Source organism: Lathamus discolor, chromosome 3 (assembly GCF_037157495.1).
Source record: "Lathamus discolor isolate bLatDis1 chromosome 3, bLatDis1.hap1, whole genome shotgun sequence".
In the NCBI taxonomy this organism is placed as follows: domain Eukaryota; kingdom Metazoa; phylum Chordata; class Aves; order Psittaciformes; family Psittacidae; genus Lathamus; species Lathamus discolor.
The window spans coordinates 55,263,497-55,287,427 of NC_088886.1; the positions used below are offsets into that span (position 1 = coordinate 55,263,497).

Here is a 23,931-nt window from a genome sequence, read left to right on the forward strand (position 1 = left end):
GGGGAGGGCTGGGGCCTGAGGGGTGCCACTGGTTTCTAGCGTTATCCTTCGCTGGGAGAGTCACGCATCACCTGGCCGCGTCCAACCATAGGATGGGTTGGGGTGGGTTTGTTAGTGGGTACCCGGGAGCTGCACCCCTGCTGTGGGCAGTGTTTGTGGGTGCTGTGCTTCTTGTTTCGCCTTCGCGTGAAAGCAGAAATGAAGGGGGAGCCTTAGGTGGTGGGGTGAGACCTTCCGGGGCCGGCCGGGGGGGGGCTGTCACAGGCACAGAGGAGCCTTTGGCTGGAAGGTGGTGGGGGAAAAAAATAATGTTCTCTGGGCATGTGGTTTTAAAAACAGAGACAGAAGAGTAAGAGGTGTTCAAAAGCGATGCCTCAAAACGTCGGAGGTGATTTGCTTAGGGAAAAGGCTAAGGGAGCTTGTGGAGATAGCAATTCACTCTTCTGCATGGTAATAATATAATGGAGAGCAAAGCAGGCTTAATCTAGGAATAAATACACAGTTGCTGAGGAAATATAAACCATGGCTAAGGCAATCAATGCTGGGACTTTTTAAAGGACAATTTAAACAAAAAGCTCTCCAGAGCCTTCGTGAGAGAAACTCTCTGGAGATCATCTGCGTCTATGTGCTTATAAAAACAGACTGGAGTCTCGCTGTGAAGTATTTGAATAACAAGTTCTTACAGTAATTAATGAATGCTAACCAATGTTGACCGGCTTTACTGTACAAGTTGAATTAGTTAGTATGTTTTCATTAAATACATCTGCCAGAGGAAGTGGAATTCCTAATTTGGATGCTCACGAGATTGGTCGTTTTCAAACTCTCTTTTTGATCTTTATCTGAGGTACAACCATTCTTTGGTCTATGTCTTGGTTTTGCAGGGATAGAGTTGATGTTCTTTGTGGTAGCCTGTACCGTTCTGTGTTCTGGCTTTAGTATAAGAATAATGCTGATAAGACACCAGTGTTATGGCTGTTGCTCAGTAGTGCTTACCCTGATCAAGGACTTTGCAGTCTCTCAAGCTCTGCCAGTGAGGAGAGGCACAAGAAGCCCAGAGGGAGCAGAGACAGGACACCTGACATGATCTAACCAGAGGGATATTCCATACCACAGCATGTCATGCCCAGTATAAAAACTGGGAGGCTTTGGCCAAGATGAGGGGATTGCTGCTCCATCGTGGGCTGGGCATCAGTCAGTGGGTGATGAGCACTTGTATTGTGCATCATTCGTGTTTCTTGGGTTCTATTCTTCTTCCTATTTTTTCCTGTTATTACAGTTGTTATGTTTTATTTCAGTTATTAATCTGTTCTTACCTCAACCTGCAGGTTTTACCTTTTTCTGATACTCATCCCCATTCCATGACTGGTGTGTGTGCATACTTTGTTGACTGCTGGGCTTAAACCATGACAGCCTGTCAATATTGAGACCAGCAGAGCACCTTAGGTTACTCCTACGTAAAACCTATGTAACCGTAGGTTACATAGTCTTTACATAGATCATGCATAGCTCCATAGCTTCCTTGCTTATTTGCATCTTTATTCAATGCACTTAGGTGTCAAATCTCATCTTTGTAGGTTATTTAACTAAAAGAAATTTACACTTGTATTTAGATTCAGGTAAGGTCCTAAAAAATAACCTCTGATTATTGGTCCAACTATAATTCCCACAAAATTACTTTAAAGGACTTATATGGTTAGTATGTGCAGAAAGTTATTCCTTCTACTTACCTTTACTAAAATTTTGTCCTTACTACTATGTTACATCTACATGTGTTCTTGCTTGTTTTCCTTTATAATTTCATTAAGAGGGATGTGTCCTTTTATTAAGAAAACATTTTTGATAGAGATTGCTTAAATTTATATGCCGGGGAAAAAAATCGACATTTAAAAATTATTTATTCGTGTTGTCAGAATATATGTTGCTTATCTATACTGCTTCTAATTTGATTCAGTTACTTTATCTTTCTTACATAAGTGTACCTAAGTACTAGATTTAATTGTTTCTTTTTCTCCAATAGTCAGGACAGAGAGTCTTTGCTTCTATAACATGGACACCATTAGAAGAAGGAAAAGTCAGAGAACTGATAACTTTTGTTATTAATGACATTGTAAAACATCAAGCTGTGCTCCTGGGTGCTGCTGAGCAGCCTCTGAAGAAAAAGGTGAGAGTATGTTTATTATGTGTCTTAATTCCATCACTTTGACATAGCTGACACGATACTGATTTTATTAGTAAAAAAAATCAGTGAAGGAGAATTACAATTTGATAAATGATGCTGTCTGTAGGAATACCCATTGTCTTAATTATTTTTCATCTGGGTTGGAAATTAAATACTAGTACATTGCAGTTTAGAGAATAAAACTAAAACATGACCCGAAAAGCCTGAAAATAATTTGCAATGAGTTTTGGACTAGGTATTCTTTTTATAGTAGTTTCAGAATTTTAATACATTAGTAACCTTTGTTTTTATGCATGAAAGTATTTAGAAAGTCAGCATATTAACTTTCATTTGTGGCTCTTTTTCAGAGGAGTCTTTGGGATACTATAAAAAAGAAAAACTCTTCAGAAACATCTGCTTCAACAAAAGTTAAAAGTACTTCAAAAGTTAAAAATATTAATAAAACCTTTCAAGTTTCTCGGAAAGCGGACAGACTTAGAAGCCCACTTCAGCCATGTGAAAATCAGAACATGGTGGAAAATAGTACATCCCCAGGAAAAGACTCTCTTGTTGGCTCAGAAAATAAATTGCCTATATCTCCTGTTGCACCAGTGCTAGAGGAACATTGTAATAATGCTTGCACACCACTTGCAATGAGAAGATCAACTACATTCTTGGATATTGATGCCACTGTAAATAATGAGTTAATGTCTGAAATGGACAGCTGTAGTGTCAAGAAATTTGTTATTGATCACAATGAATGTGAAAATGCATGCAGCACTACTGGAGTAGCACAACTGTCAATTTCAAACAATGAAGTGATTCCTAACAGTGTGCTCCCATCAGTTTGCACTCCAGAACACTCAGCATCCTTGCCTGTTCTATGTACAAGGAGGATTTTAAGTCCAGATTCTTTTGTAAATGACAGTTATCAAGGGTATATAGATATAACAGAACAGCCTGTTCCAATTCTGTCACCTGATCAATTCGTGAAAGACAGCTTGTCAGATAACCAATTAAAGACTCCTATACTCAAAGCAGCTGTAATGTCTTCCACTACAGAGACTTATGTTGTAAAGAAATTCCCTCCCTCAAAATGGAAAAAAAACGGAGATGTAGAAACAAAACCACACGCTCATATAGAACACAACTTAAATGAAGTCTTGGAGATGCATAATGTAGAATCTAAGGTATTTCATGATGACAAACCCAAAGAAAATCACTGCAGTTTTGCTCCTACAGAGGAACTTCAGACTCACAATTCTTTGAGAGAACAATCAAAAAAGCGCCCAGTTCTTTCTGCCACTGTCATAAAAAATAAGCCTGATGTTGAAGAAAAAAGAGGGGAAACCCACAGGCCTAAATCTAAAAAATGCCTTAATAAAGCAATAATGGGATGTGCTGATGTGCCCGTACATACAAAAGCAGAAATATTTAACCAACTTCCAGTTATAGGTCCCTTTTCACCTGAATATAAGTGTCAGAATGACAAAGTAAGTTTATCTCCTACTGAATCAACTTCTTTATGTCGTAAGAGGAAAAGTGACATGTATGTAGACAGTAGTAAAGTTACAGCTCCAGTGTATGTGGAAGAAGTGGAAAGAAAAAGAACCCTTATGTCTACTGTGGACAATAAAATGCATACCACTGTGAGACCGTCAGCCTTCAAATCTGCAAAACGAGAGAGAGCAGGGCAGAGGAAGAAAGCTGGTGAGCAGTTTTTCTTTCATTTACCACTTTTTGGAAGGACACCTTTGATTATGGAATTTTTGTAGCAAACTTGAACTGTCTAGCAACAGTCAGGAATATTTCATATCTAGTAGAATCATAGAATACCAGGTTGGAAGAGTTGTCTGGTTCAATCTTCCCAGGCAAACCATGACCTCGACTAGACAGCCCAGAATGCTGTCCAGCTGAATCTTAAAGGTGTCTAACACTAGGGGAATCCACCACCTTGCTGAGAGATTATTCTACTGGCTGATTATTCTCATTGTGAAAAGTTTTCTTATTGTGTCCAGTCAGAACTTCTCCAGGAGTAGCTTGTGCCCATTACCCCTTTCTTTTCCATGTCACTCCTTGTAAAAAGGGAGTCTTAAGTGGTCTTTGTAGATACCCTTTGAATACTGCGACATGATGATAACGTCTCCCCTGGTCCTTTTCATATCTCTGAAATTTGGGCCTTTTCAGTTTGTTAGATATTGTCTGGATTTTAAAAATTTGAAAGCCAATTTTGGTAATGTGATTAGCTTAAAATTTACTTTACTCTTTTGTAAACCTTGCTAATGCCAGTAACATGAAAAGCGTCTGACAGTTCTCAAGCAGAGTTCTTATAATTTAAATTTACTAATAACTTACTGCACAAGATCTGTCATATGTACACTTACTGTTGTGAATATTTGACTCCATTACTGTCGTCGCATGTTTTCAAATACTTAGTTCTCAAGTCTCATTCACTCTGTCTGCTTTTTACTGTCTAATTAGCTTATCAAACTTGTGTAGATCCTTCTGTTTTACAGTTTGCCATACTTTGTTGCTCAAAGGTCAGTAGCTGACTTCTTGTATTCGATGTATTTTGGGTTTTCTAAATGCTCCGTTCCCAAATACGCTCTGGAGTGCAAAAAGAATGAGGGTCTGTCACCTAAAGATGCATTTAATTTGCAGAATCTTCACACAGGTCCTAACAGGAAAAATTTGTTATAGCTTTCAGATGAAAATAACATATGCTGCTTGCTTCAGTTCAAATGATCTGTTCTGTGATCTAGATTTTCATTGGGGCTTTCAGTAATGCCCTTTACATCAGGCTAAGTCTACATGAAACAAGAACACACTAACAGTGTTACATACTAAAAGTGCTAGTGTGTAGCAGGAAGAGCTATGTTACCTAACAGATCATTTATGTTAGAGTTTGTATATTTCTATATCGATTAGAGTAAGATTGAATGGACTGGACAAGGAAGTACTCTGTGAGCTCAAAATGACTTTGATGTCTCTTAATCCTAGTTGTGAAACACAGAAATGACAGCTTTATGTTCTTATTGGCATTTTTTTCTTGAGAAATAAAACCTTTTATTCTTTTAATTGTACAAACATTGTCTATAGGCTTCACAAAAAGAACTCATATTTCACTACTAAAATTTAACTTTGAAAAACCAATCAGCAATTTAATCCTTTTGAGATTCAGCTTTATTAAAAAATACCAGTATGTATTAAAAATGTATTAGAAGTGCAAGAAAGATTGGAATGACCACTTCTCTAGAAGTGAATGTTGTACTACTTGAAACTAAGCAGGAGGGTACAACTTGTAAAAGTCCTCCTGCTGCTGATGATACTTGTTAGCTGGTGCCTTGATGCCTAAGCTAGCACAACTTGGGCTGCTCTGAAATGAGTATAAATGTAGTATGCCATCTAGCTGTGAGAAGAGGTGAGTCAAGCCCTAAAATTCTTACCTTTTACCCATATGTTTATAGAATACACTTTCACATATTCTAATGAATGTTTTTAGCAATTAGCTTAGTGTTTCTAGCCATATGATAATCAACTACAAATGGTGTATTTCCTTAGTGTATGGAAAATCTGTGAAATGCAATAGTGCTTATTTATTCAACTATTTTTCCCTTTTATCAGTCATCGAACTGATTTCCTTAACTTTTTCCATCAATGGGAGATTACAGGTATTTTGCATGGGTTTATGGGGAATTACTCTAGTTCTGTGTTTTATAAATTATATAAACTTTAATACATTAACTTTCATTGATGTATTTATTGTTGATATTTGTGTGTGAATGCTTATAGGTTCTTCACTTCAAAAACTGTCTAGAACTACCAACAGAATTAGTAAACCCATCCCTGGATTGGCTCAGTCTCGACTGACATTTGTGAAACCACTGAAAACAGGTAAGCTGGCTTCTGGCATTTAGTAAAACTGAACATCACAATTGTACTGTTAGTGACTGGTAAGACCAACTGGTCAGAGCTGAGATGAAATAGAAGATTGTACCTGCAATGACTCAACATCTAGCAGAAAAATATATGTAGCCTTTCATGTTCCATTTTGACTACTCATAAGAAAAGTGGTTGCAACACATTGGCCAGCTGAAGGTACATGTTACTTTCTTCCAGTTTTGCTTGTAAATTTAAAAGCTACCTTTTTTACAAACATACACACAGAGAATGTTCCCAGCTGACTGATGGTTATCAGTGAAATGCCTCTGATGTCTGATAACATTTTAATACAACAGAATATCTGAGAAAATATTTTACCAAAAGAATGCTAATTTTTCATAACTAATAATACTAATTTGATCTGATCAGAAAAAAATATCTAGAAAATGATTCTTCCTGGATGTAATCCAACTCAACTTTTTTTTGCCACAAGATGTGCATAGCAAATGGCCTGGGTTCTAGAAATCTTGTATTTTTTCTAGTGCTTTAATAGCTTAATTCATGTTTTGTGGCGGAAATTTATTTAGCAGAGGCTGATCTGAAGTTACTAATGATTCTACACAGTCTGCTTTTTTTGTGCTATAATGCTAAATGGAGTGTAAAATCTCAGTCCTTTCCACAATGAAATGTATATTGCTTATCAAACATTTAAAGAACTGCAGAGGGTTTTTCTTTTCTTTCTTTTTTTTTCTTTTTTTAAGTCATCCCTAGGCATCCAATGCCTTTTGCTGCTAAAAACATGTTTTATGATGAGCGTTGGAAGGAGAAGCAGCAACGAGGTTTCACCTGGTGGTTAAATTTTGTACTTACCCCTGATGACTTCAATGTAAAAACAAACACCTCACAAGGTAAGGGTACAAAAATTTTCACTTTGTCTTTTGATGTTCTTCAAAGTTATATAACTTACTTTATTAGCATTAATGAGTAGTACTAACTTGTCACTTTCGTTTCTGTAACATTAAGCTCTAAGGTAAGAGCTTTTTGGTTTTTATTTTTATGTATCACCTGTGTTTCATTTTTCAGTGTTTGACTTAATACAACGATAATCGTAATCCAAATGTTTGGTAATGTGTCTCAGTACAGTTAAGCTAGAAAATATGGAATATGCTAAACCAAAAGCAGTTCTTACACTGGACACAGTGCTGTCCATCCCAGCAGAATTTTATAACCATCTAACCCTTTTCAGAGTCATATTTTCCTCTCAGTTGCTCACACCAAGCACAGCATACTATACATCTGAATGTTCTGAAACAAGAAATACACACTGGAACATGTGGCTGTGACACTCCTCGGTGTGTGAGTGTTGAACCCCACCTGCTGAAAAACATTATAGCTGTCACTTTATTAAAATAACAGTGTAATGTACTTCGACAATCTTCAGCTTCAGTCTAAAAAACTGAAGATGGTACAATTGATCTTAAAATTGCATTCCGAGCTTTACTTCCTTATGAAATAAGCATTGTTATACTAAATATTTGACTAAAATATATATATACATGGCAATATATGTTTAGTACAATAGCTGATAAGCTTTCTGAGATATAAAATTATTAGTCAGGAGGAAGCTAGCAAAATATGAATTTAGAGAGAAGAAAGTAAATAAGGTGGGAAAAGCTACCTTTATTTGAGATATAAATGCGTAATTTTTGTGTGCTTTTTAAGCAGTAAATGCAGCCGCTCTTATGTTGGGAGAAGAGAACCATCATAAAACCAGCGTGCCTAAAGCACCAACAAAAGATGAAGCATCTTTAAAAGCATATATGGCTCATCGTAAGCTGAATAAGTTACGACGTGATGCTTGCCGTTTGTTTACAACTGAAACAATGGTTAAAGCTATTAAGAAGCTGGAAGTTGAAATTGAAAGTAGACGTTTGCTAGTTCGTAGAGACAGACACCTCTGGAAAGACGTAGGTAAGAATACTAAAACTTTGCATCCTATCTTTTCTTGTAAATAAATAAAGAGTATTTACAGGCTAAGTTGATTTAATCTAAAATTGGTTGATAGAAACTTTTGTTATAATATTAAATGCTTGCTGGAGGTAATATTACATAATACTGTCTTGCAGGAGAGAGGCAGAAAGTCGTTAACTGGCTTTTATCTTACAATCCTTTGTGGCTGCGTATAGGCCTGGAGGTAAGTGCAGAATTTATAGGATATAATTAAATTTTAAAGACATCAAGCATTTTTAGTGGGAGATGGTTTGGGTTTTAATTTTCTGTTTTACTAAATAAGATAAGTTTAATTTAGTTATAGCATATTTACATCTGTTTTAATACAACAGACTTGCTTTTAAAAAGTGTTTAGCTTATTAAAAAGGAAAGTATTTAATCAAAGAAAATGGAAATTATCTCCCTGGCCAATAACGCAAAAGCAGATTCCTATCAGCTTCACTCTTTATTAAACTGGAGAAAAATGTGGTTGTCTTAAGTTCCTGCTTGATTCCTGAGATGCAGATTATTATGCACGTTTTGAAATGAGACTATTTCTTCTGCACTTTCCTTTGGTTTTATCCTTCAGTGACTGATTTGAAAAATGGTTGCTTTTTAGAGACTATTGACTATTTACTACTTCAGAATTTCAGAAATGTATGATGTTAAAAACCTACCTCACCTGTATTTAAGGTAATTTTTAATGGTTTTGCTTTTTTCCCCCCCTCCTTTCATGTTAGACTGTTTATGGAGAACTGATAGCTTTGGAGAGCAATAGTGATGTTACGGGTTTAGCAATATTTATCCTTAATCGTTTGCTTTGGAACCCTGACATTGCAGCTGAATATAGACATCCCACTGTGCCTCACCTTTACAGAGAAGGCAAGTACTATTTCCCAAAATTAGGTTATTTTTAGCACTTAATTTTAAACTATCACTTAATGGGTTCTGCCTTTTTAGGTCATGAAGAAGCTTTGTCAAAATTCACACTAAAAAAATTGCTGCTATTAGTTTGCTTTCTGGATTGTGCCAAACAGTCCAGAATCATTGACCATGACCCTTGCCTCTTTTGTAAGGATGCAGAGTTCAAGGTAAGAGACTTGTGATTTGCTGTCTCCCTCCAACATTGTCGTAAAATTTAATATAGAATTCATTTTTATTTTTTAATCTGTGTACTTTTTTTTAACAAGTCTTGTCTGTTCATCCATTTGCACAAGCTTTCTCAATATGCCACCTCATGGTCATGTAAAGGAATTTCCAAGAAAATTGAGGCATTGATCTTGTAGGAAGGACTTTGTTTTCTTGTGTTATCAGGTTTCCCTCTCTAAGGTTAAGCTCCTGCATTATGTTCAAATATCACTCTAGCATGCTGCAGCTGATCTTAAACTTCAAGTCAGATTGATAGGATTTTCTGTTAAGGCTTTTTTTCTGTTCCTTTGTTGTGATAAGAAGACTATGCAACATCTGTTGTACAAAGGTTTTGATTAACAAACATGTTCAAATATAATCACTTTTCTTGGATTTGTAATATATTGACAAGCAGACTGAGAAAAACATATTCCTGAATTTGGTGGTGTTTTCAATGACATGGTAGCCAGGTATGATGGAAGTTAAAGCTGTGTTAACTAGCTCAAAATAAATTAAACCAAAGTAATTTATCATTCTAAGTATTAGGCAAGGAAACATCGAGTCCAATTTGGGAGACAAGGGATGAAAATTGTATTCTGCTTGATGAATATGAGAGTGTCAAGATTATCTTCCCTTTTTAAATCCTTTTTTTTTTTTTTTTTTTTTTTTTTTTTTCAATTTCTTTTAGGCTAGCAAAGACCTTCTGCTTGCATTTTCTCGGGACTTCCTGAGTGGTGAAGGTGACCTTTCCCGCCATCTTGGTTTCTTAGGACTACCCGTCAGACATATTCAAACTCCACTTGATGAATTTGATTTTGCTGTAACGAATCTGGCTGTGGACTTACAATGTGGCATTCGTCTTGTGTACGTTGATACAGAATTACCTTGAAGTATTTATTTTTATAAGATACTTAATATGATCATTAAACTGTGAAATTCCCTTTTTAGGAGAGCAATGGAACTCCTCACCAAAAACTGGGATCTTTCAAAACAACTGAGAGTTCCGGCAATAAGTCGCCTACAGAAGATGCATAATGTTGACATTGTTCTTAATGTCCTAAAAGAGCGAGGAATTCACTTGAAAGATGAAAGTGGTAAGGCCTAGAAAGCAGGGTTACTCTAAATGCATTGGAGTAGTGCACACTTTAATTCCCTGTTTTATTTAATAGGTGCTTCAATTGGCTCCAGGGATATTGTGGATAGACACAGAGAACGAACGTTGGCACTCTTGTGGAAAATTGTTTTTGCCTTCCAGGTACTATTCAATTACTTAGACTGCTGCTTTTACTTGTAACAAACAAACAAATTTTCATGAATATTTGTTGTCAGTGAAAGCCTGTGAAATTTAAGTTCAGACTGAAATGATTGTTTTGAAGTGCCATGCAAGCTTTACCTAATCAACTAACTGTGGCTTAGCAATACAGATTCAGTAACATTTTAATTGTGCTTTTTCTTATATACATTCATACTAGTTTTTGGAAAACTTAGTTTGTGCTGTATGCCAACAGAATCGATAGTGAAAAGTAAAATAACGTTGGTCTCAAAATGGTAAGAGTAAAATGGTTAGTAAGAGCTGACAAGCTCTTACTAACTCTTACTAACTGAAAAGACAGTTTTGGAGTTGCACTGATAGGCAGATATAAAGTAAGCTCTGAAGCTAATAGCTCTTCTAGTTTTTTTTTTTGTTTTTTTGTTTGCCTGAAAGTCAATTTGAAGAAACATTCTTGAAACAAGAATGAAAATTTCTTGGGCATTACTGCAATGGTATTTCAAAGCCAGTGGAAAAAAAAAAATGGTAGAGGAAGCAAAGTAGTTTCTTGAGACTGTTTTAAGAGTTAATTTGAGTTCAGTAGTCTTTTGAAAGTATGTATCCAGCCAATAAATCCAGAAGGAACTTGTGGCTGAAAGGTAAAATAACTTACTAGTTGAGGTGGAAATTGACCACTAAGTAGTTGGAAATGTAAGTGCAGTTAACTATATCTAAAGTGAGAATTTCAAAGACTATAGCTGCAGAGCTGTCAGCCAGAAAAACATAATAAAAATCAAACATAACTAACTGTCTTCTTAACTACTGTTATAGTATTGAGAAGTCACCTTCATTCAGTTGGTTCTCCTGATGCACATCACAGTTCCATTGCTTTTAATTGAAGAAATAATTTCAGGGAACAGTGGCTTTATCCAAGCCAGGTGGATATGCTACTGGTTCTCCAAATCTCACATCATCACGCCAGCTCAAGTCCTCTTGGAGTCCCATAAATGATGAGTGGTGGTACATGGACTCAGTAGAAATGCAAACGAGACTCTGAAACTCTTTTTTCCCTCTGAAAAGATGGTGAAATTGCACAAGTTTCAGGGAATTTCCCTGTTTTCCCCAACCATAATAACTGCTTTACACAGGATAGTGAAAATGTGGGATTAGGTTCTTTAATTTAAAGCAGTTGGTAGTGGACGCTACCATCTATGCTGTCAAATCCCAGTTATAGACTACTGATTCAGTGTGGCAGGTACCACTAAGTAGTGAGAGTAGGCTCTCTTTAAAATGTCGTATTTAAAGCCTCTGTATCCAGCTGGAATAATGCATAATGTGTTGGACTGTTGGTGACATAAAATCTTTTTTTTTTTTTTTTTCTTCGTAATAGGTGGATATATTTCTTAATGTAGAACATTTAAAAGAAGAAATTGAGTTTTTAAGGAACACACACAAGAGGAAAACACAATTGAGTGCTCTCAAGACTTCTCCAAAATCTTGTAGTGTACAAGAAGATAGTAGTAATTTCTCACCTCAAAATTACAGTGAAAATGTAAAGCTACTGATGGCATGGGTTAATGCTGTTTGTGGATTTTACAATATCAAGGTAAATAATTTTATGCATTTTTTGGCAAATGCATCCTTTGCTGTCATAAGAGTGGTTATTCCTTATAGAGCAGAATTCTTCCAGCTATCAAATATATAGTAGCATCCGATGGTAATTAGTCTTAAATACCCTTCTGGACTTTTTAATCCAGTTTGAAATAACTATCTTTATGTGGGTTTAGCTGCAGCTTTCTTTTTAACCAAGTTTGAGCAAAAGTATCTCCCCTTTCAGTTAGTGTTATGCATAAAAGTGCCTTTAAAAATTGAACATTTTTTTCTGGAATATGCTGAGTTGTTTTTGTTTTTGGGTGAGGGTTTGGTGTTTGCCACTTTTTTTTGGGGGGGGGGGAGGTGGGGGGTGGTTGTTTTGGGTTTTTTTTGTGGTGGTGTTGTTTAATGAGCATTCATCCTAAAAATATTTGTGCGTAAAACTTTCACCATTTATAGGAACTGTGAGAATTAAACTGTGAGAATTAATGTTTGGCATAAGGGGAATTCCTCTCCTTAAAGAGTAACAGAAATTCAAGGAACTTGTATCTTATTGTATTTTGTTTAACAGGTGGAAAATTTCACAGTGTCTTTCTCAGATGGTAGAGTATTATGTCATTTGATTCATCATTATCATCCATGTTACGTGCCTCTGGAAGCTGTGTGCCAACGTACAACCCAAACAGTAGAATGCTCAAGAACTCATACAGTGGGATTAAATTTTTCTCCGTCATCCTCTTCAGATTCTGATACCTCTCTAAATGTTATAGAAGGAATGTTTGACCAAAGTGAGTTTTTTGATGTATAGAAGTTCATTTTAAGCTTGTCTCTTTTATACACAGTTTGGTTTCACAAATGTTTTCTCTTTGCAAAGCTGTAACTGCTTCAGTCCTGTACAAGGAACTCTTGGACAATGAAAGGAAAAACTTCCAGCTGATCAATGCTGCAGTATCTGACCTAGGTGGAATACCAGCAATGATTCATCACTCAGACATGTCAAATACAATTCCTGATGAGAAGGTAAAATGCCTTTAGGGCTGATGTCGACATGTTCTGCTTTCCTGTGAACGTGTCCTCCTCTTCTGTATAGCCCTTAACTTTCTGTGTTCTGTTTATATAGGTTGTTATTACCTACCTATCATTTCTGTGCTCGCGGCTTCTAGAACTTCGTCAAGAAATTCGAGCTGCACGATTAATTCAGTCTGCTTGGAGGAATTACAGGCTGAAAAGGGAACTGAAACTTTCTCAGGTACTCTTTGCCTGTGCAATATTGCACATCTTCTACGTTGAGAAATGCTAAATAAAGAATATAAATACACTGTTTGGAGGATGCATGTTTATTAGAATACTATTAGGATTTAAATTAATGAGTACAATTTTTATTATCAAAGTATATAGCCTTGGTGGCGTAATCTACTAAAACACACTTTTTCTTAAGACTATTCTGAAGTAATTACATTTGTCTAAAGGCTACTGTTCTTTCTTTTGTGTGCTGATTAGAGCGTGTCACCCTGTAAGTCCTTTCCCAATATTTCAAATAGAAAATAGTTTCACTGCTTCCTTAAAACAAAAAGAGAGTAGCTTATTTTTAATTCCTATTGAAGTCTACAAGATGAAAAGAGCAATGAAACTTCTGGATAGATCTACTGTTTTTTACAGGAGCTAAACTTTACCAGTGTTTCGAGTCACACAGGTGACAAGGTATTTTGTTTCTTGCTTTTCTGGTAGTTATATCAGATCTTGTGATGGTTTTAAAACTATGACACTATTAAGGTTGATAAATGCCCCCACTGTGTTTGAGATGTATGTTATTTGAGGTTGGAATAGTGTACAAGTGAAATATTCTAAGAATCTGTAGTGTAGAAGGGCAGACGTTTCATTTATGTAAGTTTTTCAGCTCCAGGTTTTTTATGTTTATAAAAGCTGCACAACCTTAGTGATGATGTCAATATATTCCCTTTATAACTGTTTTAAAATAACTACTAGTAAAGATGCTGGGAGGGGAAGGTGGAATCAAAACCCCTAAGCATTGTAAGCTTTTTTTAATTTAATCTTACACTGTGCACATATTACTTTGCCCTGTGGTAGGATAAGCTAGTAGGAGGGTTCTAACAAGATGGGCTAATGATGTGTTATGTTAGTTGCTTTTTACTTTGTACTTACATCAGTTTGTTTATTACAGCGTGGGTAACTCTGGGTTACAATAAAAACTCTGGTTAGTATATGCAAACAAAACTCTGGGCTAGATGGACATGAGATGGTATGACTATCTTTATACTCTTATTTAAATATAGCTGGAAGGCATTCTGGTGTGCTTCATTTGTAAGGGTATCTTAAATTCTTATGAATAAGAATTGAAATTGAGGCTTGAAAATGGGTTCCTTAGCAGTGTTTAAAAGCTGAGTATAAAAGAGGAAGAACTATGAAGGTGGGAGGCTATAAATTTAAGTGATACCACCCTTTTGCAAGGAACTCAGTGTTGAAATAAATGTTTTGTCTCAGGAAGTTCTTTTACTAAAGAAAAGCTGTAGTGTCTACAAGCCTAATTTTTATGAGACTGCTTTAGATAGCTATTTTAATACATAAAAATTTGGGTGCAAATTCCAACCCTAACTGTTCAGTGGATCATTCACTCTTTGTAGGAAAGAGACAGAGCTGCTCGGATAATTCAGAAATCTGCAATGAACTTCTTGTCTCGTCGACGCTTCCTGAGGAGAGTGAATGCAGCAGTTTTCGTTCAGAAGCACTGGAGAGGATACTTAGCCAGGATGATTCTTTTAAATCTAAAAAAGGCAAAACTGGAGGAAGCCAGAAGTAGATCTGCCACAGTCATTCAGGTAATATAAGATTACACAGCAAGAAACTCCTCTGAAACCTGTAAGGAACTGGCTTCCTCAGGGCCATTTGTTCTGCTTTCAGCAACTGATGTCTTCATGAAACGTAGCATTACTCACCCAAGCCCTGCCTTTGGGATGTTTTGGTAGCTTTCTCTCTTCAAGGAAAAATCTGCAATGTGCTATTAAATCAACAATTCTTCTTTCTCAGTGAATACTTTTGGTATACTGTAAACATTAAAGCCACTGGGTCTTAAGCCAGTCAATGTAAGGAGTGATTAGATTGTGTTGGTTTGCTTCTTTGCAGCTGATGAACATTACCAAAAGAAGCTCTAAAAATATTACCCTTGTGGTGTTACGCCGCTTGCAGTGGGCAAGTTCAGAATGGCAGACAATAGTTACATTAGTTATCAATTTCTAGTTGGGCTGTTAATTCTGTTTCTTAAGATACTTTCCCCACTGTTGTCCAAAGATAGATACTACATTCTTAAGACTTTTTGTAGTAGAAATTAAAGAATTGCAGGTTTATCAAAAAGTAAGAAAGGGAATCTTTTGTTGCCAGAGAAGATTTATCTTTTTTGCTGGATTTAAAATGCTTAAAAAAGCAATAATTCAAGCATTTGGCTTTTGGGGTTTGTTTGGTTTTATGTTGCTATCTGGGTTTATCTTCCTAGGGATTAAGTAACAATAAAGAAATCTTTAAAAGTCTGAGGTTGGTAGTCCTCAAATTTAGGTTTAACTTGAGATTCTATGAAGAAAATACTACATTTTCTGTTTTTTCTTGCAGGCTAATTGGAGAAGATACTCTGCTAGGAAAAGATATTTACGGCTAAGGCACTATGTTATTTTTGTTCAAGCAAGGATAAGGATGGTCAAATCTGTTGCCACATATAGGAGAATTCTTTGGGCTACTGTTACAATTCAGAGTCATGTGCGTGCATCTAAGTTGGCCAAGAAAGATCATCAGAGATATGAAATACTAAAGTCTTCAGCACTTACTATCCAGTCGGCATTCAGAAGATGGAGAAAAAACAAAATTCAACAGAAAATTAAAGCGGCTTTAGTTCTTCAGGCTTATTTCCGAAAATGGCAATGTTCAAAACTGGCTAAAAGAAAGAGGGCTGCCCTTGTCATACAGTCTTGGTATAGGATGCACAGAGATTTGAAGCAGTATCAACGTATTAAGCAATGTGCTATCAATATTCAGGCTTGGTACAGGTGTCAGCTGGCTAGACGTATTTACCAGGAACACAGGGCAAAAATAGTGACAATTCAGCGGTATTATAGAGCGTATAAACTAGGAAAAATAGAAAGAGAGCACTATTTACAAAAGCGTGCAGCAGTGATAGTTCTCCAGGCTGCTTTTAGAGGTACAAAGGCACGTAAACTATACAGACAAACAAAAGCAGTTTGTGTTATTCAATCACTGTGGAGAGCGAGAAAAGAGAAACTAAGATTTTTACAACTAAAAAAATCAGTTACCACATTGCAGTCCCATGTGAGAAAATACCAACAAGTAAAAAGATACAAAGAGATTAAAAGTGCTGCTTTGGTAATTCAAGCTTGGTATAGGGCACAGGTCAGCTCTAAAAAGGCAGCTGCTGATTTCCAGAGGATGCGCCTGGCTGCTCTTGTCCTGCAGTCAGCCTACAGAGGAATGAAAGTTAGGAAAGAGGCTCGCATATTAAGAGCTGTGATAAAAATTCAGTCAAGCTACCGTGCTTATATTGTCCAGAAGAGATTCAGAAATCTGAAAGATGCAACGGTGAAAATTCAAGCTTTTGTAAAGATGAGGCAAGCACGTAAGCAATATTGTGCACTAAGGGAGGCAGCGCTTTGTGTCCAGCAAAAGTATCGATCTCAAAAGTACGCTTTTCAACTTAAAGAAGATTACCGGAAATTGAAGGGAGCTTGCATAAGAATTCAAGCTGCAGTGCGAGGCTATCTTGTCAGGAAACAAATACAAAGGTGGAGGGAGACTGCCATATTTCTCCAGTCATGCTACAGAATGAGAAGGGACAGGCGACGTTATTTAAGCATCTACAGTGCTGCTCTTGTCATTCAAAAACATTATCGTGCATACAAAACGCAGCTGTGTCAGAGGCAGGAGTTCTTGCAAGTTAAAAAAGCAGCTGTGTGCTTACAGGCAGCCTACAGGGGTTATAAAGCACGCAAAATGCTTAAACTTGAATATAGAGCTGCTGTTAAAATTCAGGCTGCTTTTAGAGCTCATGCTGCAAGAATGAAATATAAGGCAATGGTTCAGGCCTCCATTGTAATTCAGAGATGGTACAGAACTTATAAAAATGGTAACAGGCAAAGACTGAACTTCTTAATGACAAGAGCATCAGTGCTTTCTTTACAAGCAGCTTTTCGTGGCTGGAAGGTACGAAAGCAGATCCGAAGACAACATGTTGCTGCCACTAAGATACAGTCTGCCTTCAGAAGATTCATGGCTCTGAAAAAATTCAGGCTTATGAACCATGCTGTGCTAACTATCCAAAAGCATTATAGAGCCAGTATTATAGGCCAGAAACAACGGCAAGAATACATTCAACTGCGTAACTCTGTAGTGCTTCTGCAGGCAATATGGAGGGGAAAAACTGTGAGAAAAACAATCCAGAAGAAACATGGTCTTGCAACAATTATTCAGTCCTATTACAGAATGCATGTAAATCAGCTAAAATATAAGAAACTAAGACAAGCCACTCTAGTGATTCAGAAATTCTTCAGAGCTTACTGTATGAAAAAAGCCCAGCGTGCAGCTTATCTAAAAACAAAGGCAGCTGTGTTAGTCTTGCAGTCTGCTTACCGTGGGATGACTGTGAGGAAACGATTGAACAAACTCAACAAAGCTGCTACAACTATACAAGCTGCCTTCAGATCTTACCTGGTCAAAAAGGACTATGAAAGACTTAGATCTGCAGTGATAGCAGTTCAAAGGCGTTACCGTGCAATTATTGATGCTAAATGTCAAAAGCAGAATTATTTGTCTTTAAAAGAAGCCACAATCAAAATGCAGGCAATTTATAGAGGTGTAAGGGTTAGAAGACAAGCTCAACATATGCATCAAGCAGCTGTTTGTATTCAAGCCATGTTTAAGATGTATCGAGCGAGCATAAAATATCAGGCAATGAGAATGGCAGCAACTGTAATTCAAAGACAATATAGAGCATTTTGTCTAGGCAAAGTACAACGGAAAAAGTACTTGGAACTAAGGAAGTCTATCATTATCCTTCAGGCTGCCTGTAGGGGCATGAAGGTCCGACAAGACTTAAAAGTTATGCATCAGTCAGCAGCAATAATACAGTCTTACTATCGAATGCACAAACAGCAGCAGGATTTCAGAAAGTTGTTGCTGGCAACTAGGCGGATTCAGCAGTGGTACCGTGCCTGTAAGGAGCGTAATACGCAAGTTCACAACTATATGATCTTGAAAAGGGCTACGCTTTGTATCCAGGCTGCATTCCGTGGTATGAAAACAAGGAGACTCATGAGAAGTATGAATGAATCGGCTGTGATTATTCAAAGAAGAGTTAGAACTTTTCTCAAAAGAAAACAGTATCTTTCCATCAAGAAAGCTGTTATTGTAATTCAAAGAAGATACAGAGCAACAAAACTGGCAAAAATTCAACATAAAAAATATCTTTCTTGCCTTAAAGCTGCTGTAATCCTACAGTCTGCATATAGAGGTTTTGTAGTAAGAAAAAAAATGCAGCAGATGCATCAAGCTGCTACAGTTATCCAAGCAACATTAAGAATGCGTAAAATTTACATTTCTTACCAAGCTGTCAGACTTGCTTCAGTAATCATACAGCAGCGTTATCGTGCTTACAGGGAAGGGAAGCGTGTGAGAGAAAGGTATTTAAAACTGTACAATTCTGTTTTAGTTCTTCAGGCTGCCTACAGAGGTATGAAGACAAGATGCTTCTTAAAGAAAAGACATGAGGCAGCACTCACAATACAGAGAAACTATCGAATGTATAGGCAGTACTGCCATTACAGAAAAGTTCAATGGGCAACACAGCTAATACAGGAGAGGTACAGAGCCAATAAACTAAAGAAAATTGCAGTGCAACGTTACTCTGACTTAAAGAAAGCAGCAACTTGTATTCAGAAGGCTTTTCGAGACATGCAAGCAAGAAAGCGCCATCAAGAAATGCACTATGCTGCTGTTGTTATTCAGAAAAATTTTAAAGCTTTTCGAGAACGTCGGAGATATCTCTCTGTTAAAGCAGCTGTTCTTGTCTTTCAGAGAAGATACAGAGCTTTGATTCTGTCAAGAGAGCATACTTTGGAGTATCTTTCTCTTCGCAGAGCAACTCTTCAAATACAAGCTGTGTACAGAGGTATTAGGGTGAGGAAGAGGATTGAGCAGATGCATTTAGCTGCTAGTACAATACAGTCAGCCTACAGAATGCACAGGAATAGAAGGTCCTATAAAATTATAAGAATTGCAGCTATTGTTATACAGAGCTACTATCGATCCTACATTAAAGGAAAGAATCAACGAAAGAAATATCTGACAATGAAGAATTCCGCTCTTGTTATTCAAGCATCCTACAGAGGCATGAAGGAACGACAGAAGCTGAAAATCATGCATGATTCAGCCACTGTAATACAGTGTAGTTATCGTATGTACATACAACATAGATATTACAAACAGTTGTGCTGGGCTGTCAGAGTTATACAGCGAAGATTCAGAGCCAAAGTAGCAAAAGAAGTTGACCTGAAAAACTATGCAAAAATAAAGGCTGTCGTTTGTCTGCAATCCTCTTTTCATGCTAAAAAAGCTAGGCAGCTGTATGAAACTAATGTTACTGCACAGTGGTTACAATCATTCTTAAAAATGCATGTAGAGAGGAGGCATTTGCTTGAAAAGAAAGCAGCAGCAATAATGATCCAGTCTATGTTCCGACGCCAAAGAGCAAGGACTCACTATAAATTGATTCGGAGTTCAGCAGTTGCTATTCAGAGGTGGTACAGAGCGTGTCACAAGGCTCGTTTACAGCAAGCAGAGTATTCTGCTCAAAGACAAGCAATAGTAATTATTCAGTCTGCCTTCCGCGGTATGAAAGCAAGAAAAACTGCACAACAAATACGAGCTGCAAGAAAGATTCAGTCATTTCTTCAGATGGCTGTGCAGCGTAGAAAATTTATTCGACTTAGAACAGCAGCTATTACATTAAGAGCCTATTACTTAATGCATAAATATAAATCACAGTATGCAAGCTATAAAAAAGCAGCAGTTGTCCTACAACGATGCTATCGATCTTACTTGATTATGAAATCTGAAAGAGCAACTTACTTACAAACCCGGAGGAACGTTATAATTGTACAGGCTAGAGTCAGAGGATTCATTGAAAAAAAGAGGTTTCACAAAATGAAAGAAAGCGCAATAAAAATCCAGGTACTTTTCAAAGTTATAGTAGTGGGGTTGGGTGTGCGTTTTCCTTTTTTTGTATGTGCTCAGTGCGGGATTTTGTTGTTGGGTTATTTTTAAGATTGCTGCTCTTGCAGTGAGTGTTTTGATTTGTTTGTTTGGGGGGGGGGTGTGTTTGTTTCTTGTATTTCTCCTGTATTTGTTTCTTCATGATGTTATTTATACAGACATTAGAGTGCAGCATTTGTGGTATTTCTCTGAACGAGTTTCGCATGCTTTAGAAAACGTCTTCTAGATGTGAGAAATGAGATATTTGTAACGGTGTAGAGATGGTAATAGTAAAAAAGTCTTTTAAGCTAACACAACTTTTTTTTCCTTTTAATACTCTTGTTCCATTAAAAAAATTAAAAGTTGAACACTTTGAAAATTATGGTTTTTCTCTTTACATATTTATTAGGCATCATTCAGAGGATATAAAGCCAGGCAGTGGGCTAACAAAATGAGAGCAGCACAAGTTATTCAAGCCTGGTTTCGAGGCTGCAGAGCACGAAGGGAATATGCATCTCTGATAAAAGCTGTATGTGTTATTCAGAGTCACTTCAAAGCAAAACGGCAGCGGACCTGGTAATACTAAATATCATATGGATCTCTCTACTTTTCAAAGCTTTTATTATATAGTTATTTAGTACTGCTTTGCTCTCTGGCAAATGGTCTATAGGTTCTCAAGCTCTGATCCTGCTGCATGCATGTAACATGCATACACATGTCGATTATTGGTTTGCATATGATTTTTTTCTTATGTTTAATGTTTTTTTCTGGACTTCAAGCTACCTCACAAACTGAAATTTTGTATATTGGGGATCTAAAAAGAGTAGGCCTTGATCTTATTTTTTTCAATTTTCAATTTTTTATTTTTTTATATATTTTTTTTTACAGGAAGCATGTTCTGGGTATAATGTATAACAGAATAGTTAAACTAGTTTGTGTTTATTGTCCTGTGACATGGTTTTATAATAAATGCAGTACTAGATCAGCCTGATAGTTCATTCAAAACTATGTCCTCTGCCAGTAGCAGTAGATGGTTCTGTTTAGGGGGGAGAGTACGTTAACCTGACCACTTTCTGAGGTCCCCCCTCAACATCCATGCGTCTTAGATTATGGATGAGATATATATATATACACACACACATATATATATAAAAAAATAATAATTTGTATTCCAGATTATTCCCTTTGTTATGCTTTTATGGACCTGTTATATGTCAATCTGTCTAATGCATTTTAAACTGCTGTCTCCTTTCTCAACCTCCTTTGGCAGCAAGTTCTGGAAGTACTTATCGTGGGAAAACAGAAAATATCTTCTACTTTAAATAAGACTTTCTGCCAACATTGCTGGCTATCCCCTTGTTCCAATGGTCCAAGCTGTACTTGATAACAGTTCTGCTTTCACAGTATCTATAATAATAATTTTGTTAACAGTTGCTGTTTTCCTACTTTAGAAATGCAAGTGTTCTCACCTCTTTCTTTTTTTTTTTGGGGGGGAGGGTGGGGACTGGGACCAAAACCAATCAAAATAAACCTAAAATGCATTTTCATGTTAGGTTTTTGAAAATGAGGTTCTGTGCACTGATCATTCAAAGAAGATGGAGAGCAACCCTTACTGCGCGGATGATTCAACGTCAGTTTCTGGCAACTAAGGATGCTGCAGTTAAGATTCAGTCAGCATATAGGCGGTACAGGGCTAGACGACTTTTCAGAAAGGTATGTTTTCACTTGGACTTTGTTATGTCATGATTGTTTTAAAAGTTTTCAATGCATTTGAATGGTTTTTCTCATCAATATGCAGAAGTATAGAAAAGAAAAAAGTGGGGCCAGAACAAAAATTGCTCAAATCGAAACTGTTCAGTCATCAAAATATTGAATTTCCCTTTTGCTTTGAGCAATGAGGTTGATTTTTTGTTTTCACGCAATCAAATAGTTGAATTACCTGTCTATACTGATAGCAAGAGAAAATTTAAATTATCTGCTGGCTTTATTGCTTAAAAGGTTAAGTTAAATTGCCCACATTTTCACCACACTTAGGCAAGGGAAAAGACCTTCTAAATTGTGAAAGTGCGCTTTCATATAAATTAGTGCTGTGTTTACTTGTATTTCCTCTTACATTTTCTTTTCTTATGATACAAGAAAAATCTAGAACTATAAATGTATATTGATCATGACAGAAATGAACAAAAGTTTAATTATCAATGTGTCCTTCATAAACCTTTTCAGAAGCTTCAAGCTGCTTGTTTGATCCAAAAAGCATACAGAGGTTTCAAGGCAAGAAGGAAATTTGTTCAACAAAATGCTGCCGCTGCAATTATCCAGAAACATCTGAGGGCTTGGCAGGAAGGCAGGCTTCAGTTTGTGAAATACAACAAAACTAGAAGAGCTGTGATTAAACTGCAAGCATTTATACGGGGTTATTTAGTCAGAAAAAAGGTTGGTATACTTTAAATGAAAGCCACACTTTCGATATAAAGTATCGCTGGAGCTGTTTAAGCATTAGTTTTGGCTGGGAAGAAAAGGAAAACCTGATCACTTAGTGACTGCTTTGAGGGTTTGGTGGGTCAGAAAAGATGAAAATACAGTCTGACCCTTTTCACACGACCCTTTAGTACTAAAACAGGTTTCCATTGCTGGGTGTTTTTTAGCTTCTGTGATCTTTGTGGCTTACCGTAGTTGATACTTCTGTACACACATGCTTAGAATGAAACTCTTTTCTGCTATATATTAATGTTGTTGCTTACAGTTACTTCTCTGTGTTATTGTGTACATTAGAGACCTATTACTTAAGAAAGGTGGCTTACTTTAGTTCTGAAATGATGGTTTCAGATGCAATTCTTCAGCATCTGATCGTACCTCGCTGTGTACTAGCATCTTTGCATAGGTGATCAGCTATCTCTGAATATGAAACCCAATGATGTTCCTTGGTTTGTTTTCCTTCTACAGATTTCAGAACAGAAACAGAAGAAGAGGCTACTGTATTTTACAGCAGCTGCATACCATCATATCTGCGCAATTAAAATTCAAAGAGCGTATAGGATTCATCTCATCTTAAAACTTGCACAAAAACAGATCTCGTCTGTTCTTGTAATACAGGTTAGTCTAACTAAGGGGGAATAACTTTGTCTGACATAGTCTAATTTCTGTCAGCTAAGCTGCAGCGCTATGACACTAGTTCCTTCACATGTAAAAATCTAAATTATAGGGACTGATTTATTAAATAATGCTGCTTATGCATGTAAGGCTCATGAAATGAAGAGCATCTCCTTACATGAACAATCCTCAGGAATTTATTTGGTTGGATGTTTCTAACCTGCTAATGATACCAAGGCCTGTCTAAGTTGCAGCATTTTTAATATAAACATGTTTTTTTTCTCTAAAAGCAAAAATTCAGGTCTGTATTACAGCACCGCCTAATAGTAAAAATTATCTTCAGGTCTCTAAACTGACTTAGTCTCAATAATGGAAGGACAGCAATATAGATAAATGGTGAGGCTGAATGAGGAACCCCTACTCCTCCATATATACAAATCTGTTATCTCTCCCCATAAGTTATATTTTCCCCTTAAGGCAAGAGCCAAGTGGGTGGGAGAAGCTTTTTTTGCTCAGATTTGGCATACAGTACCCTGTCTCCTGTCTGTATACAGTGGGGAAGACACAGGGCTGGGAA

At 36.7% G+C, this 23,931-nt stretch overlaps 1 protein-coding gene across 2 annotated transcripts in view; it reads left to right on the top strand.

Moving 5' to 3' along the window:
- ASPM (assembly factor for spindle microtubules) overlaps positions 1–23,931 on the top strand; it is a 30,077-nt gene that overhangs the window by 456 nt on the left and 5,690 nt on the right. The window contains exons 2-22 of one of the 2 annotated variants that reach the window (XM_065675317.1): positions 2,018–2,161; positions 2,527–3,868; positions 5,951–6,052; positions 6,802–6,948; positions 7,763–8,011; positions 8,167–8,234; positions 8,770–8,911; positions 8,990–9,120; positions 9,846–10,021; positions 10,106–10,251; positions 10,327–10,412; positions 11,797–12,012; positions 12,571–12,787; positions 12,874–13,019; positions 13,120–13,248; positions 14,642–14,836; positions 15,621–20,243; positions 20,674–20,840; positions 21,818–21,977; positions 22,488–22,697; positions 23,208–23,357. In XM_065675317.1, coding sequence (XP_065531389.1) covers positions 2,018–2,161; positions 2,527–3,868; positions 5,951–6,052; positions 6,802–6,948; positions 7,763–8,011; positions 8,167–8,234; positions 8,770–8,911; positions 8,990–9,120; positions 9,846–10,021; positions 10,106–10,251; positions 10,327–10,412; positions 11,797–12,012; positions 12,571–12,787; positions 12,874–13,019; positions 13,120–13,248; positions 14,642–14,836; positions 15,621–20,243; positions 20,674–20,840; positions 21,818–21,977; positions 22,488–22,697; positions 23,208–23,357 — 8,946 coding nt within the window. The remainder of the gene's footprint in view (positions 1–2,017; positions 2,162–2,526; positions 3,869–5,950; positions 6,053–6,801; positions 6,949–7,762; positions 8,012–8,166; positions 8,235–8,769; positions 8,912–8,989; positions 9,121–9,845; positions 10,022–10,105; positions 10,252–10,326; positions 10,413–11,796; positions 12,013–12,570; positions 12,788–12,873; positions 13,020–13,119; positions 13,249–14,641; positions 14,837–15,620; positions 20,244–20,673; positions 20,841–21,817; positions 21,978–22,487; positions 22,698–23,207; positions 23,358–23,931) is intronic. The other variant, XM_065675318.1, reaches the window with a different exon arrangement.